Source organism: Doryrhamphus excisus, linkage group LG2, assembly GCF_037039965.1.
Source record: "Doryrhamphus excisus strain RoL-2023G ecotype Guam linkage group LG2, RoL_Dexc_Guam_v1.1, whole genome shotgun sequence".
Lineage (NCBI taxonomy): Eukaryota > Metazoa > Chordata > Actinopteri > Syngnathiformes > Syngnathidae > Doryrhamphus > Doryrhamphus excisus.
Genome location: NC_136358.1, coordinates 21,980,320 through 21,999,423, shown reverse-complemented (window position 1 = coordinate 21,999,423; position 19,104 = coordinate 21,980,320). Strand labels below are relative to the sequence as shown.

General features: G+C 41.7%; 1 protein-coding gene across 2 annotated transcripts in view; it reads left to right on the top strand.

Annotated features, from left to right (window-relative positions):
- The first annotated feature begins 2,491 nt into the window (after positions 1 to 2,491).
- piezo2b (piezo-type mechanosensitive ion channel component 2b) overlaps positions 2,492 to 19,104 on the top strand; it is a 71,809-nt gene continuing 55,196 nt past the window's right edge. For both annotated transcript variants that reach the window (XM_058060995.2, XM_058060993.2), the window contains exons 1-3: positions 2,492 to 3,015; positions 13,416 to 13,511; positions 17,612 to 17,737. In XM_058060995.2, the coding sequence (XP_057916978.2) occupies positions 2,952 to 3,015; positions 13,416 to 13,511; positions 17,612 to 17,737 (286 nt within the window). In that variant the 5' untranslated portion in view covers positions 2,492 to 2,951. The remainder of the gene's footprint in view (positions 3,016 to 13,415; positions 13,512 to 17,611; positions 17,738 to 19,104) is intronic.

Sequence of the window (19,104 nt, the reverse complement as noted above, 5' to 3'; positions counted from 1 at the left end):
TACAGCAGCTATCCTGAAGATGATACATTGTCAGGTTGTGAGTCATGCGTTTGGTTTTAAATGTAGCTTCAAGTCACTCAAAGAGTGTATGGAGGAAGACCTGTTGAAATGGTGTCGCTGAACTTTGACCTCTTTGGTCATCACTGCTATTCCAACTATGAAACTCTCCCCTGCCTCCTACGGGGGCGTAGCTACAGCCCTCCCAAATACCTCCCAGCAGTGTGAGTGCTGCAAAACCTCCCTACTCTGATGCAATAACAACTATGAACACACTAGCTCCTTAGGGTGTGGGCGACGTGCTGGCTAGGTGCATTAGCGTGCCCAGATGCTATGGAGCTAAATGACAACAGTAAGTCATTTTAAAGCCATTATCTTGCAACAATGAGCTAATGTTAGTCATAAGAAGTCCACAATTGAAGCTCAGTCCATTTGTCCTGCACTCTCTGGTTCTGGCGTCTCTAATAAGCAGGCTGAACATCCTTTTAAGTGAAATTAAAATAGCATTCCAACAGAATAAAGGAAGGGCAGTGAGTATAATGTATATAACCGTGTTAAAGCTCCTATTTTGTAGTATTTTTTTCAAGCATTTTAAATAAGTCTGAGAGGTCCCACAACAGTATTGCAGGCATGCCCATAGTGCAGCCCACAGGCCATTTGTAGGCCATGGCTCATTCTTTAAAAAAAAAAATCTGCAGTCATTTTACAAGTACAAAGTCAAAAAACTAAGACAAAATCTTGTGATCTAAAGAGAAAAATTCATTTTATGTCAATATTGTTTTGGAAATTTGCCCATCATCCACAATCCTTATGTGAAACCCATCCAACCATCCATCCACTGACTGCTGCTTTCAGTGGGGGGTGCATGCCCATGCACTAAAGTTGTACATTTTGGAAAATTAGGTTTCGGAAAATTTGTTCTAATTTTTCTAACTGGTGTACCCCACCTCTCGCGAGGATAAGGGCTTTAGAAAATTAATGGACTGGTGGATAGTATAATAGTATAATAGTCTATAGTATAGATAGTATAATCGTACGGACACCCCTGATCATTTTCAAGATTCTAAATCAAGATTTTAAATCCTTGGTTCGGATAATCAATTTCAGGTAAATATATCCTATAGTAAACCAACACAGTGATAGATGAGAAGTGAAATTAAGTTTATAGGATTTACAGAAAATGTGCAATAATTATTTACACAAAAGTAGGCAGGTGCATAAATTTGGGCGCAGTTGTTTTACTGATTTGAATACCTTTTTAACACTAATTATTGGAACGCAAAATGTGTTTGGTAAGCTCGCTGACCGTTGACCTGCATACACAAGTAAAACCAATCATGAGAAAGGGTATTTAATTTAATGGCCAATTGCAAATTGTTCACCTCTTTGCATCTTCTTTGAAGAGTAGCACCATTACTGTAACCTAATAGATGCAGTATATCATATACAAAATGAAGGTGAACACAAATGTTAGCAACACTAGCATAGCTATATGTGAGTTGAAGCGCACTTACATTGTAACAGCAACATCAAACTCTGCCACAAACTCATCAGTGTGCCCTTTTAAACAGTTGGGTCCATTTAGGCTAATCAATAAGTCCCTCTCAAGGATGGGATAAATAATGGATCAAAGACAAACATTACTTAAGATTCACATCTATCAGAGGCAATGGATCGGCACGTCCCCTCCCTGCTTGGGCTTGGAGCTCAGGCCGCAAAACAAGGCCTGACGACGGAGACCACAAGAGTCGATCACATGTCCGGCCTGGCCTGGCCGCCACTGGCGGTCTCTCCCAGCTTTAAGGCCATTTGTTTTAAATCTATAACAAGTGCCCTGGTCAAGCGACCATTCATCACTTCACATGAGTACTGAGCTTTCCCATCATGCTTTGCTCTCCACTGACTTGATGGATGGCAGAGGAAATCTACTTTGACACCGGGGATGAACGCTTGTTAATACTAAGCATTCATAATATAAATGGCTTGCTGTTGTTATTGGCAAAAGCTAACTTTCATCTATAAATTGTCATAATAATGTTTTTTGTTAGTAAAGTAGTTGATTTACTTCATATACGTATATTTTCTGTTTGTTTTTTTTTCTAGCTTCCAGTATTGTTGGTGCAAGAGGAGCAGCTCCTTCTGCAGTCTCATTTCCAAACGATAGGAGGCGCAGTTTGTACCCAGCGCAAAGCAGGTACAGTCATACATTGTCGTACTTTAAATGGACAGAAACAAAGCAGAACAGTTTATGTTGTTATATCATGTGAATTGTTAATTTTGTTGAAATAAAGATGAATGGATAAAGTCTTAAATCTGAAGATATACTAACCAAGTAGGAATTAACGACATAATGACGTGATATTCGTTCAACTTGTATTCCCGAGCCCGCCCCTTTTGCCGAATCATCCAAGGAGGCGTGAGCAAAAACGGAAAGACACGTCATTGGCTGAAATAGACGCCAATCACAAACTACCCCCTCTTAAAATGCTTGACCAACACGCATCCGTGCATAAAGTTCAAATTCAGAGCAGTAGACCCATCGAGAACGCAAATATTACAAACTAAACGACTCCGGCTTCACTTCATATTTGTTAAAAGAAGCTTTGTTTGAAAGTCAGCACCACTTGTTGCCTCTTCTTGGCAACATTTTAACCAACTTTTCTGGGCATACCTGAGTGGCGAACATGGCCTGAAGAGTTGCGTTTTGGAGGATGAGCTGCTCCTGATCTCTTCTGATGACGATGAAGCCTGGAAGTGGCCTTCTCTCGCCGCCGTGGACAAGCCGGCGCTCAGGTGTCTTGTGCGGACAAAGCAGACTTCCTGGGGAGAGCTCACACGCCTGATGATGGTGATTGTGGTGGTGGCGGTGATGATGACAGCCGGGATTTAAGACATTCTTCCCCGCTGTTGAGATGCGACGGTGACAGAGTGAAAAGAGAAAGTATCTTGTCGCCATGGCCTCGGAGACGGTCTGCGGGCTGATATTCAGGCTGATACTGCCTGTCTGCCTCACTGCTGGTGAGTTTTTAAAGTTGTTTTTTCACCCTTGTCATGCTGGGTAGCGTGTGGTGGGGATGGATGGAGGATTACGTCATGGCCCAGTCACCCTACTTCCACTACACCCGCTGATAACATCTTCAGAAGGTCAACAGTCATTCACATTTTTTAAAGGAACAATAACATTTTCTGGAGTTAGTTAAAAAATGAAAACAAAAAAGAAATGCAGAGCAAATGTATGACCAAGGTGGGTCCATTTGTGTACTGTGGTTTAGTTTTTTTTTATTGGCGTGTGGCACATTGCATATACCAAAACAAAAAAAAATGTGGAAAAATACATCAAAACACACAATGTAATCCCAGCTTCTAGTACAAACACACACAGATATCCTATCTTGGTACAACTGAGGGCATACAGTCCATCTCTGCGAACACCTTTCCCGTATTTTGATGATTTAAAACACAGCACATTGATACACATACACCAACAACATCAACGACACTTACGATGTCCGCTCTCCTTGGTATGGTTGCGTCTTCCAGCACAAGACGTGTACTGCAGTCCTCCGGCAAGCATTAAAAATGAGAAAGGACAACATAAAAGTGGACATTAAAGCTGTGCTGCAGCGTATCTACGAGAACCCGATGCTGTCGATAACAGGGCAGGGTAGTAATATTTTCATGATGATAAATTATCAGCATTAAGGAGCACTGTTGCCAACCTTTGCATCTTGTTTTTACGCAGAAATAGATCTGTGACGTCTGTGAAACACACAAGGTCAGTCGGGCCTTTAAATCTTTCAGCACGGTCAAACCTTACTTTCAAATATAAAGTTTATATCCCAGAAAGGTTCATTAGGGTGTACGTACATTAGTTTTGGAGGTCAGCAGGCGGATGTTTGTTTGAGAGTGGAAAAGTGCCAAATCCGTCACTCGCAGACTTTTATTGAGAACACTTGGAGGGTCCGAGTAAGTGAATGTATCATCATTAGGTTGTCCTGCTTTAAACAAACTTGCAATGGTCTTACTGATGACAGGATTTTGTAGTAGAAATGAATGGAAAGACAAAATAATCCATCCAGTCAGCCATCACACCATCATGCATTCATACACGTGAAGTTAAATTCCATTTTATTATACATAAAGTCGCCCCTTTGACTGATTAGGGAATCTATACGTTTTTCAAAAAATCTATTTATTAATTTCCTGGTTGAGTATGGCCTGTTATTGTTAAAAAAATATATAATTAAGCAAATTTTCTGTTGTACACTGGTCACTAGGTGTCAGTGATGTTACTGCAATGTGGGGTGAGACTTGATTCCCGGAACAACAGGCTTTTATTGCAGCATTGAACGATCTCACAACAGGCACAATAATAACATAATTAAGGGATGGTACCTTTCACATTTGAACCTGTACCAGTATTTCTAATTTACTAATTTGATTATGTTTAATTTAAGATAACTATCTCCCAATATGTAGACTTTCCTACATCAAAACAACATTCAGTTGTTTGCATTGTAATATCACAATTGTTATTCAACATTCATTCATTCATTTTCTCCTGTTCATCCTCACGAGGGTTGCTGGGGGTGCTGGAGCCTATCCCAGCTGTCTTCGGGCGAGAGGCGGGGTACACCCTGGACTGGTGGCCAGCCAATCACAGGGCACATATAGACAAACAACCATTCACACTCACATTCATACCTATGGACAATTTGGAGTGGCCAATTAACCTAGCATGTTTTTGGAATGTGGGAGGAAACCGGAGTACCCGGAGAAAACCCATGCATACACGGGGAAACATGCAAACTCCACACAGAGATGGTCGAGGGTGGGATTGAACTCGGGTCTCCATGATTATTTCCTGTCTAATAATGTTAAAAACTGTATTTAGAATCTGGTTAGCAGTTTTTCTGTATTCTAACTGCCACAATACTCCATAAATACTAAATAAGGAATCCCATCCATCCATTTTCTTTACTGCTTATCCTCACGAGGGTTGCGGGCATGCTGGAGTCTATCCCATTTCACTTTGTGGAAATTTACAGCGATAAACCAGGGATGAATGCGGCTGCAGCCTCAATGAAATGGTGTTTGTGTTTAAATGTTTCAGGCGGTTATTTTGTGGTAGGCCGCAAATGCAAACGACGCCGCTGCGGTCCCCAGTCTGAGGTGGTTGTTTTTTTTTTTTTTGTCCATAAGTAAGACCAACTCAGTCCCACTGTAATGCAGCACTTGACAGCCCGATGCACCGCAACAGCACATCTTTATTTCCAGAACCAATGGCGAGGTCATGCATGGACTCCATTAATTCGTGGAAAGCCGTTTTAACAGTATGAATTAATAATGTGCTTGCCAGGGAGAGAATTGACTTCCCTTTTATCGTAAACATACCTTTTAATAATTTATGTTTTTTGTTTTTATTTTTTTCAAATCGCAAATGAGCACTCTTCCGTCGCTGCTGATGTGCAAGGGAGCTGACAGGAAGTAGGAAATGTAAAGTGTAATGTATGTGGGCAGCAAACTGCGATGGCGGCCATGATGAGTGCTGTCGTCACTCCTCACCTGACGATTCTTTCCCGTCGTTTTGTCCAACAAAGACTGACTCCATGTAGCAATGCATACTAGCTTAGCATGCAGTGCACTTCCTGCTCAACATGCCTGGGGCACTTTTGGTGCATGCAAATGGACGTACTGACTTTGTTTTTATCTTACTTTATTTTGGTTTTCTTCAGCCATTGACAGGTGGACTCGCTGAAGAACACAAGTTGTTTTCAGCTTGAGGTCACAAACAGATTCCACTGTACCAAATGAGGCTCGCATTTCACTGAATGTTGTTGTGGGGTCTTTTGTGACCTTGGATGACTTGTCGCTGTGCTCCTTGGGGTAATTTCGGTTGGCCGGCCACTCCTGGGAAGGTTCATCACTGTGCCATGTTTTTGTCATTTATGGACAATGGCGCTCACTGTGGTTTGCTGGAGTCCCAGAGCTTTAGAAGTGGCTTTATAACCTTTTCCAGACTGATAGGTCTCAATTAATCTGTTATGTTTTAATGGGGGAGTGATTACTTTTGTGTGACAAACATGTACACCACTGTACAATGTTACTCAACAATTGGCTTGTGATAAATTAGTAATGCTATCTTGTTGTGCTAACGTCAATTCATTAGTTTATGTGTGTGATACTGTCAAGTAACTGTAGATGGTGCAAAGATTTTTTTGACCGGACAGGAAGTGTAATGTTGAAACACTGCTGTGGAGGGAATTGTAGCATTTCAGTCCCGTTTCAATGAAAACATGAATGAGTTGGCACCATGTTTTGCTGTGCTTACATTCAGTGACGGTGTGGCCATCTCTTTTGTATGTTTATGTTTTGTCAGCATGTTGAGATATGTTCAACAGATGGCCTTTATGTGCTTTGTTATCATACTACGTAGAGTCTGCTAGCTTTGGGCAATAAGCCACACGGTCAGTGACCTGCATGCAGCCTCTACCACGGTGTGCAGTTGGGACACACATGAAAAACAAGCTCAACAGTACAGATACAATTTTGGTCATCGCCCTTGATGGATGCCAGTCAGGCATAACCTATTTTTGTTTTGCTTGTTTGGTATTTTTAGCATGTTGGTATTCTGTCAAAATGATGTGCAGACTAAATATGTACATGTACACACGGATATGATTGTGATCATTTTCAAGATGTTGCTTCCTAAATGACCGGTTGTTGGGATCAGCCATTCCAGGTAAACCTATCATATAGCAGACCAACACAGAGGTAGATGAGAAGTGAAATGAAGTTTACCCGATTTACAGAAAGTGTGTAATTCAAACAAAATTAGCAGGTGCATACATTTCGGCACCCCAATAGAAAAATGACATCAAATTTAGAAGATCCTACTTTTCCAGAAATAAACTTCCAATGAGGGTCTGGATTCTAGTTGAAGGTATTTTTGACAATTCCTCTTTCCAAAACATCTCCAGTTGGAAGTATCCAGCCCCGGCGGAACTTCAACTTTGTTAATGACTGGAATCCATGCCACCTTCAACTTGAACAAGATTTCCAGTAGCTGCACTGGCCACGCGGACCCCCAGCATGATGGAACCACCACCAAATGTTACTGTGGGTAGCAAGTGTTTGTCTTGGAATGCTGTGTTCTTCATCTGCCATGCATATCGCCCCTTGTTATATTCAAATAACTCCATTATAGTTTCATGAACGATATTTAACTATTCTGTAAGATTTTTCTTGGCCTGCCACTCGGGGCCTTAACTAGAACTGTCCCTGTGGTCTTCCATTTCCTCACTATGTTCCTCAGAGTGGAACCTGACAGCTGAAATCTCTGAGCTAGCTTTTGTATCCTTCCCCTAGACCATGATGTTGAACAATCTTTGCTTTCAGGTCATGTGACAGTTGTTTTGAGGCTAACATGGTGCTACTCTTAAGAGAAAATGCGACTTGCAATTGGCCACCTTAAATACCCTTTCTCATGATTGGCTTCACTTCGTATTAAATCATTGTATTTATTGTGAGAAATCATTAACACGGTCAGTGTCTTCCCATAGATGATAATTATTAATTGTTAAAGGTAAACTTATCCTCACTCGGGTCGTGGGGGTGTCTTTTGGCGAAAGGCGGGGTACACGCCAGCCAATCACAGGGCACATATAAACAACAACCATTCACACTCACATTCATACCTATGGACAATTTGGAGTCGCCAATTAACCTAGCATGTTTTTGGAATGGGGGGGGGTCGGAGTACCCAGCAAAAACCCATGCATGCACGGGAAGAACATGGAGAATCAAACCCAGGTCTTCCTGATATCCTGGCTATGTGGCCAAGATACTAACCACTGGGCACCGTGCAATGCTAAATTGAGCAAAACAGCTATTTAAGAAGTGTGCATCAAATTGGTAGCCTTTTGCATTAATTGGTACCAAGATTGAGCTCTCGGTTTCAAAGAGGTTGGTGACATTTCAAATTCATATTTCAAGCGGCTATCCAAAAATCAAGAAATATATGAAATAAATATATAGAATATATATATATATATATATAGAATATATAGAAATATGAATAAATGCAGTAATCAGGGGTAAGACAAAGGGAAAGGGCTAAGGAGTACGTAGAACTGGGATTCAGCTAAAGACTAAAAATAAAATGGCTGCAAAAAACAACACTGATGACATCAACCCTAAACAATCCCCAATAACACCAATGTCGATAATGCCCCCACCTCCCTCCTCACCAAAAGATGATGATGTAAGTGTACTTGTTAACAAGCAATTGGCAATGCAAACGGGACTCATGGGCTAGTGTAAACATGACTAAATGTGGAGTGTTTGTGGCCAAAGATAAAAGTTGGGCCTCTTGAGTGACGACTGAGTGCAGCAGATGTTATGTGGGACTCAAAGCACCTGCTACTTCCTTCCCGTCCGCAACGCGCCGACTGTCCTAAAGGAGCGGGAAACGACTGCTGCCATGACGTAGTCCGTTTTCTTTTTTCTTTTTATTATTGCTTTATTAAGCCTTTATTTAACCAGGTGATATAAATATAATGGGATCAGGGATATATTATGAGATGTAGCATCTGATTTAAAAACAGTGTCCAAAGCTTTCCAGTTCCTTAGTGTCAAGAATTTTAACAACATTTGAGGGTGCACCCCGCCTCTCACCCAAAAACAGCTGGGATAGGCTCCAGCATACCCACGACCCTAGTGAGGATAAGCAGCCCAGTTCTGTGAAAACACCAGCAACAGTCAGAGGAAGAAAAGCCAATGGATCAAAACCTATAATGTCCATGATTCCCAATAATAAAGTAGGATCCAAGATTGGACGGGACCATCCAGAGTACATCACCGTACATCACCGTAGTCAAGCAGTGGAAGAAAGGAAGCTGACTCAAGGCGTTTCCTGGCTCCTAATGAAAAAAGAGATCTTTTCCTGAAGTAAAAGCCCAATTTTACCTCAAATTTAGAGTCGAAGCTTGCAATATTCTACTTAAAAGTTAGGCGTTAGATGAGACAAGCTTGATGGCTATACCTTGACTAGTTAAGACGGGGAGATTTTTGGACTGCACAGTAGCCCTGGAGAACAGCATAACCTTTTGTCTTCTCTGTGTTCCGAACCAGCTTCAACCTCTGCAGACAGGCCTGAACAACATCAAAGCCGACTGTAAATTAATGAAAGCTTGCACAGCAGGCGAAGCAAAACAAGAAATTACTGTATTTTCCGGACTATAAGTCGCACTTTTTTTCATAGGTTGGCTGTTCCTGTGACTTATACTCCAGAGCGACTTATAAATGAAAAAACTGTTCCATAAACACTGGACACCTTTTCTGTGTGTCTAGCTGAATAACCATTGTGTTAGCATATCTTACACCGAGTCAGCCTGTTCTCTATTCTTTTATTGTTAGAACTTGCCTTCCAAGAAGACGTAATGTCTGTTTTGGTCAAGTAGTTTGTAAAATAAAATACCTGCAAAAAATGCGACTTATACTCCAGTGCGACTTATGTATGTTTTTTTTTCTACCTAATAATTCATTTTGGCGGCACGGCGGTCTAGTGGTTAGCGCACAGACCTCACAGTTAGGAGGACCAGGGTTCAATTCCACCCTCGGCCATATCTGTATGGAGTTTGCATGTTCTCCCCGTGCATGCGTGGGTTTTCTCCGGGTACTCCGGTTTCCTCCCACATTCCAAAACATGCTAGGTTAATTGGCGACTCCAAATTGTCCATAGGTATGAATGTGAGTGTGAATGGTTGTTTGTCTATATGTGCCCTGTGATTGGCTGGCGACCAGTCCAGGGTGTACCTCGCCTCTCGCCCGAAGACAGCTGGGATAGGCTCCAGCACCCCCCGCGACCCTCGTGAGGAAAAGCGGTACAAAATGAATGAATAATTCATTTTTGGCCTTGTGCGACTTATACTCCGGAGCAACTTATAGTCCAGAAAATACGGTATTGTGCCGTCTGCATAAAAACGATAAAAATTGCTGCTGATCGGAGGAAAATATAAACTGTTGCCCACTACCAGGACAGAAATATATCACCTACAAGTCTGAAATTCACACACAAGATGCATAAGACTTTGATCTGTAGCTCCCGTGAAGACCAGCAAAAGACATAAATGGACGTCTTTGGCTGTGAATGAGTTAATATGGATTATACAGAGACCAGAGTCCTCCAATGTAAAGATACAGTTAAGACCTGGCCCAGGATTTGTATGGACATTTCCAGACATCAAGAGTAGTAGCAAAACGTTATATGTTTTCCAATTGTCTTTAAATGTAAGGTTTTTTTTTGTCAGCACTCAAACGACCACTGGATCTCACTGGTGGGGAATAAACAGCCTTGCTGCTGCTCTGGTTTAAAGATCCAGAGTCAAACAGTGAAAGTACAACAACCAACACCAAAAGCAATGTTATTTAATGTCATGTTACACCCCCCTCGTCTCCCCCCAGACGTGCATCTGACAGCACCTCTATTGAAAAGCGCCCAGCCGCCTGCAGGGCCGTGTGTACACAACAGCACCCAAACAACAGCAGCAGCCCCCTCCTCTTGACCGCCGCACGCACACATGCACACTTTTGCACTGTTCAGGTCGACGCACAGCTGTTTACTGGAGGTCAGCCACACAAAAATAACATTTTGTGTATGCAGTCCTCCCTCGTTTATAGCGCTTAATGGCTTCCAGTCCTCACTGCAATGAGTGAATTTACCCAAACATGTATTGTTTTACATCAAAATAATTTATTCAGAAATATAACGCCATAAACTAGTTCCAATTTTTACAATTTGAACTAAACTCTGTGCACGCACACATGTGCATATGTTAAATTTAGTCGTTATTGTCCACCATTATCTAATGAATGTATTATCTAATGTCTAAAGAGATTTTTTAAATCTAAAAAGTGTAATTGATGTAAAAAGTGTAAATGATCTTATATGTGAGAAACAAAATTATTAAATATTATTTTGTTTGTAGACAACTTTTTTCCACGTTTTAATGTTTGTTTCTTAGCCACCTTTTAGAATGTTAAGTTGCAGTGTAATGAATGTAGTGGTCTTTGTAAGCTGACACGTGAGCCAGACTGCTGTACTGAGTAATGACCTCCTGCGATTTCCAGTGGGTTGACAAGCTTGTTGTGATTTTTTTTTCACAACTCATGATTGGTGCCTGCCAAAGATGATCCTCAAGTTCCACTGTTTTGTATTTCTTCATCGTCTTTGTGACAAACTTTCACACATCACATACAGTAATGGTTATCTGCAAACAGGCTGAAATAGTTTTATACACAACAGACATTATTATTATGTGTTTGCACTATATTTTTATTTGGTTAGAGCTGCGTAGAGCCGTGTGCATCATGCCCCCATAAATGAGTAAATATTCAAATGTGGTTTTTGTTAACATTCTCAAGATTTGTGGCCCCATATTGTACATTAACTGGAAACTAAGGCAAACTTTTGGCGTATATTTTGGACCCTAATGGAAAAAACAGGTTAACTAAAGTTATCTGTTGTCCATTGTACAGTCTAATAACTGAATGTTTGGAGTTCTTTTAGCGGCATGGCACAGCGGCAGCAGTCCGATGAAGCAACCTACCACCACAGCTTTAAAAAAATCCTTGGGGAAACCCTTCTTTTGCTGCCAAAATGAAAGCAAAGTTGACGATCTGAACATGATATTCTTCCTTTACTTTTTAGAAAAAGGCCGTTGTAAATTCACCCGTTGTTTCTGGTTTTCAGCCCAAACCCTTGTATCCCTTTGTGGTTTGTGGAGACCCTTGTGAGACAGAGATAACAACTTTTGACCAAAATGAGACATCAGCCCGATTCAGCTGCGAGAAGGAGCTAGTTTTTTTGGTTGTTTTTCTTTCTTCATGTGATATGTGAAAACAACAGACATTTATCATCCTTGCCGCTGTTAAAACTCCTACTGTGATGAGTCACAAGGCAGTCAGGAAGAGTGTGGTCAAGCTACAGGGAGCTTAGCCATGCAGATAAACACTTAAAGACCTGAACGAATAACATCTAAACGTTTGCCGTTTGTCACATTTAATGATTAAGAAAGTGAGAGCAGAAATGCCGCGAGAGACCACAAATTTCAAGCTTTTTTTCTTGTTTGCTTTAGCAAGATAGAGTTATGCAACCGTGGTGGAATATATATTCCTGATAATTAGATTAGATTGGGCTGTGTGTGTCGGGGGGGCCAAAAGCGGTGAGAAAAAAAGGCAGAGCTAATGTTGCTGAATGGGAACATTGACTTTGCAAAGATAAATAAATGCAACTTTTTTTTTTGGAGTAGTTTCAGACCTGTAATGGCTGCGCTTGTTCATTTTCGGCACAAAGAGAGAATTTGAGAGTAGCCCAGCACATACCTCCACAAGTATGCAATCAATGTGAGAGGGAGGCGGCTCAGCACTTTGTTTGCGTGATGAATTCAAGCACATTTTAAAGGCTTTTAAAGCATCCTCATCTGGTTTGGAGTTAAGTGACGTTTAGCTGGTAAAAGTCCCCGATTGCGACCGACACTGCCCCGATCAATAGATCAATACAAGAGTTTTCTCTTAAGCGTGACTGGTCATCGTATATACGCTCTGAAGACAAGTGCATCATTTGCCGTGATGTATCCTTTACTGTGGAAACAGGAAATAGTTTTATTGTTTCGCTAATGTGCTTTTGCCCGTAATGTCTCCACTCTTAAACTGATTAAAAACATTGCTTTCGTACTTTTCCCGTACCTGCTTAGCCTATCTATAGCATGTGAGAAGGCGTGCCATATAGGGCGGAAAGTTAGGATTAGAAAATATGTAAAAAGGTTAAAAAATAAAACACTATTGTGGACTCCTATAGAGCAGCTACACACAATAACCCGCACAGAAAACTTATTTAGATTTCAGAATCTGCACCTATTCCAGTTGTATTTCTTTGGATTTGTGCTTCCTGCCAACACGGTCTGTTTGAATTTATTCCACCCACGACCCGCCTCCAGGCATGCCTACTCTGCTATGAACCAAGGAAGGAAATCTGCCCCTCTGTGACATCACAAAGGAACTATTTTACCACACCTTTTGAAACCGAGCGTTTTGAGCCTATCCCAGCTGTCTGTGGGCGAGAAGCGGGATCACATGACAGCAACCAGCTGATGTCTTTGCTTTAAAAAAAAGTTGCTTGTTTTCAGATTTTCCCCACTAAACTAATTAGCTGTCTTCAAGGACAGTACAGCATCAAGGACACACTTTGGTGGTCCCGGTGACGCTAACCATACGTCAAAGACAATGGTGAACTGTGCCAAGCATCTATGAATGACAAGGCTCTGGATTTTATTACCATAACCAATGTTTCTGTAGTTGACCATGCGTAAGAGTGGCCGCCTTCAACTCACTGGTGTCCCCTGTTTGTGTTTGTGCAGCTTGTGTCTTCAGGTACAATGTGCTGTCCTTCGTCTACCTCATCTACCTCCTGCTTATTCCGCTCTTTCCTGAGCCCACGTGCACAACCATGCAGGGTAAGAACCACACAAACTCATCCGAAGTAGATCAGCTTCCATGTATCACCTTGTATTTCTACCCCATCACCTGATGGCTTTTCCATGTTTTGTTGACACAAATTAACATTACTATTATACCAGCGCCTATGATTGAAAACGACCACTGAGGTGGTTACACGTCTTGCAGTCACCTGGTTGGGAACACCTTCCAGACCCTCTTCACCATCCGGGTTTGTGAAGGAAACCCCACGCAGCACTCGGTAATACACAAAAACATCTGGGTGGAGGCTGAGGGGCGTTCCTCTCGTCTCCAGCAGGAATAACAATCAGAAAGTAAAGCGCAGTCCAAGTGGACCACTTACGCTCTCATCAATAGTTAAAGAGAAATCTAGAGAGGGCTGCTCATGGATTTGATCCCTGAGCCATGTCGGCATGTACGCTCACCTACGGTAATCTGATGACATCAGCAGGAGTCATTCATTGAACATGTTTCATATTGTGCTTTCAGTGGCGCACCAGCGTACTGCGTCATGCTGACCCTGTCTCATTGCAACATGAGGTGACCAAGAAACACCTCTCATATGACGTAGTACATCACAGCATACTACAAAAATGTACCTTTTAAAAACAGAGTATTAGTGGCTCCTCTTGACTGACTGGCATGATTGTATTCCACTGCCGTGATGATTGTCATTGGTCAGAGGCCCATTGTCATTGTCAACAACGTACAAACCGACATAGAAACGTCTTGTGATACTTTCTGAAGATAAAAAAATGACCACTTTACTTTGATGATCCACTACGAGGACTTTCAGCAATAGTCAAATGCTAAACGTGAATACTTCTTGTCATGTACATGTATGCTAGGAGTCCACTGGGCTGGCACCGGTTCACACCAATGCAATTTGCTGTGGCGCCTAGTGTCACCAATAAGGTGCCGAGGGGCGTGCAGTGGCTCAAATTGCCTTCCAACTGGCTCGTGGTGGCCCATAACGCCAGCAAAAATTTAGTTTGGCGGCAAGAAAATTTCTAAATGTTTAAAATCTTCGTCGTGCCACTTACATTAAACAATCGGCGCCAAGAGTCCACCAAGTGGAAACAAATTTTGCAAACAATGCGCCTAATGGAATCCAATGGAATGTAATGGCGAGAGCCAAGTTGCGCCAATGATGCTAGGAGTCCACTGGGCCGGCGTCAGTTGGTGCCAGTTCGCGCTAAAGATTATGTGATTGGCGCGTAGTGGCTCACTGTGGTGCCGAATAACGGCTACATGGCAACATGCCGAGCGAACATTAATTCAACGCCACTATGCGCCAATCACATAATCTTTGGCACCAACTGGTCCCGACCTAGTGGGCTCCGAGCATTAAAACACACAGCAGAGAGCCATTCTCTGTGATGCAACAATCCAAACAGGATGGGACATAAACACAGGACAGGTAAAGTGTTGTTTTTTTGATTGTACAAATGTACAGCATCCCACAAAAGTGAGTATACCCTTCAAATTACTGCAAACGTGGGATTGTATATTTTCATCAGACAACACTGGAAACCAGCCACTTTAATGCAATGTAATGTAATGTTTAATGTGTATTGCTTGTATAACAATGTAAATGTATTGTCCCCTCAAAGTAACTCAACACACAAGCATTAACGTCTAAACTGCTAACAACAAAGTGAGTGGAAATGAAAATTCATTTTAAAGCAGATAAAGCAGCAATTATGAAGCCGAACCGCTCCTTTTGTTTGAGAAACCGCTCACAGTTTCTCTTGGGATCAAGCCTTGTAACTCAATTGCAGTTGTAAAAATACAAATGATCTCAAGATGACTAAAAACACCCTGAACCTACGTACAGAAGTGGGAAAATGATGCAGTTGTCCTGAGCCTTTGCACTCGTTCGCTTGCAAGTCAGGCGCTCCCCATACCTCCCGCTTTACAAGCGTTCTTTTCCCAGTCTTTGCGACTGCCGAGGGAATTGCGTCGGGAAATTAGCACAAATTATCCAACGTTTAATACACCTTCAGTGGTCTGGTGGGCACATTTGATAAGCTTTGGTCAGGATATTGTAAATGTGGTTGGTGTTCCCCACGTGAAGAATAGTGATGGAGATGTTTACCCATGGGGAAGCAACCACTACTGCACCAGGACGTGGGACACTGCAAGGACCCATGACAAATCTGACTGATCCTTACCCGGATCGTGGGTATGCTGAAGCCTATGCCAGCCGACGGGCGAGAGGCAGGGTACACCCTGGCCCCGTTTAAAATGTTCCCAAATACCTGTAGGTGCGCTATAAAAGGGCCATCTGTGGAACAGCTGTGGTTGCTCCTCCGACTGTTCTCCGCTTTCCTTCGCTGGCTGGCTGCTATTTGGAGGGCGGCTTTGGGAAGAACATGTGGCTCTCAGGAAGATCATTAAGTGTGACCACCAACGGGCTCAAAATCTATATCCTCACCAGAGCGGAGTACTCACTAGCACGCAACTCCGCTCACTTACTGTTTTATAAAGTCAAATGTTAGACGGCATTGCTCCCAACCGAAAACAGTTAAAAACTGGGAACCTAAAAAATGAAAGATTCGAAAGACCTGAAAGGAGTCACCTGTGATCATATCAGTGTGACTATGTTGAACACATACAAACATACTGGAGTTGCAGTACTGTGAATTGTTACATCAATATTTCTAAGAGTTTAAATTGTTTCTGGATAAGACTGGGTTTCCGCTACATGTAATTGATCGCATCACAACGCCTCTACAAAACTTGTAAAACATTGTTAACATTTGTTAACAATTTGTGCTACAATAAAGAATTTGTAACTTTTAACTACAAGATAAAAAATGGAGGCTGGAAACGCCGTCTAGACCTTGAGAGGCGCTTGCCAAGATAAAATTCATTCATTCATTTTATTCATTATCCTCACTAGGGGGGTGCTGGAGCCTATCCCAGCTGTCTTCGGACGAGAGGTGGTGGCCAGCCAATCACAGGGCACATATAGACAATCAACCATTCCCACTCACATTCATACCTATGGACAATTTGGAGTCACCAATTAACCTAGCATGTTTTTGGAATGTGGGAGGAAACCCACGCATGCATGGGGAGAACATGCAAACTCCACACAGAGATGGCCGAGGGTGGAATTGAACTTGCGTCTCCTAGCTGTGAGGTCTGTGTGCTAACCACTCATCCAGCGTGCAGCCCCCAAGATAAAATATTAAAACGTATTTTATTTTGATGACGGGATGGCCAATTTTAAACGAACAAACTAAAACATAAATATAATGGTGGTTTTATTCCCTTTTTTTCTCTCCTACAAGGGTCTGCTTTCTAAATAAATAAATAAATAAATAAATAATACATTTTTAAAAATAATAACAAATAATACTTTTCAAAGTAAAGTATTTTTGAGGTCTTTTATTTCACGTTTTTTGTGGTTTTGGTATTAGCTGAGGATTTGAGCACAGCTAAGGTTTCGATATGTATATTTTACTTACTATATATTTACTATGTATATTTACTGCGATATGAGTTTCGGTCCATATCTCCCACCTGATTTGCGAGTTGCTCTTATTTATGTATTTTTTTTTATGGCTAAGTGTTCATATGTCAATGTTTTGCACGATGAATGAAAACAGGTAGAGCTGGAAGATGGTTGTCAGCCATCCTTGCAGAGGAAAGGCTGGTGTGTTATTGCTGAATGATTGAATGCCATTGACTGCCAAGATGGAGGATTATATATCCAAACTATATAAACAATTTAGTATCACTTAATCCAAAAATAAATGGGATTAGAATTATATGAAAACAATTTCAAAACATTTTTTTTAAACAAAGTGAATTAGTCTCTTCTTTATTTTGGTTATCTTAATGAGCAACCTACCTGTATATTGCGTGAGTCAGTGCCTCACGGGTCATGAACCTCGCCGCCCATCAATGATAGAAACACGTACACAAACATGACATCTGTATGCCCCAAATCTTCCTTGTAGATCCGAACTCATAACGACTTGATTAGCTATCAGTCCAAAACATTAGCATTTAGACTCTGCATGTTATTTAGCTGTATACTTAACAAAGTGATAACGACCTCAAAATGCTCTTGCCCTCCTCTTGGCAGGCCACACGGGACGTCTGCTGCTGTCTCTGTGCTTCACCAGTTTGTCCTTCCTGCTCGTCCACATCATCTATCAGATTACTGTCAACAGCCTCCTGGCCAGGAACTCCATCGATTCCGAATTCAACTGTAAGTACACCAAACAGCAGTCTCTAGAGCAGGGGTCCCAAACTTTTTTCCTGTGAGGGCCACATAACTTTTCCCTGCTCTGATGGGGGGCCGGGGTCAGTTTGTAGCAGAAAATGTAACGATTGCATGGGTGTCTAAACATAAACATTTATTGTTTTCCAGAAAGCCACACAAAACCAAATATTAATAACCCTTTCCGGGATCTTCACGGAAAAAATAAGTCTGAAATAAATAATAACACTATTAATAAAATAAATAATACTATTTGTGAAATAAATAATAACCAAATACTCACTCTAGGGACTTCAAAGAAAAAACTAAGTCAGGAAATATTTAACACAATTATGAAATAAATAATAACCAAATACTCTCTCTGGGGACTTCAAAGAAAAAACAAAGTCAGGAAATATTTAACAACACAATTATGAAATAAATATCATACTATAAATAGCTACCATACCTGTCTTTGTGACGGGATTCATAGTGTCGGCGCAGATTGTATTCTTTAAATACGGCCACCGTCTCTTGACAGATGAGACAAACCGCTTTTTCTTTGCATTGAACAAAAAAATAATCGTTTGTCCACTGCAGGTTAAATACCCTGCATTCTGAATCAATTTTTCTCTCTAACCGTATCCGGCCCGCGGGCCGTAGTTTGGGGACTCCTGCTCTAGAGGTAGAACCCAAAGGGACTCGTGTGGAATTCCATGAACTTTTCTACTGCGGATTACTAAAGAACGGAAAAAGGTAGAAACAAACTTTTCTTTTCTGATGAGAGTCTAATTCTTTTGTGTATATCATGTCTACATAGCCGAACAACACAATATTCTGTGTGCCTTTACACTAGAGGGGCACCTTTTGAATAATGGCAGGGATTGAATGGGGTAAATATGATGTAAACATGGTACAAAAGCGGTGACCATTTCTACCGCTTATCCTCACGAGGGTCGCGGGGGCTGCTGGAGCCTATCCCAGCTGTCACAGGGCACATATAAACAAACAACCATTCCCACTCACATTCATACCTATGGACAATTTGGAGTTGCCAATTAACCTAGCATGTTTTTGGAATGTGGGAGGAAACCCACGCATGCACGGGGAGAACATGCAAACTCCACACAGAGATGGCCGGGGGTGGAATTGAACTTGCGTCTCCTAGCTGCGCACTAACCACTCATCCGCTGTGCAGACCATTTGGTGAACAATGAGTCACTAAATCAGAATCAGGCACTTAGACCTGCAGTGTAAATCCAGTCTAAAGTGGTTTTATTAGTTGGGTGAGGTTCTGATGGGAACACTTGTGAAGAGTTTCCAAATTTGGCAGCTGATAGTATTTTGAGGGAAGGGAAATTGCCACGCTTCGTTTG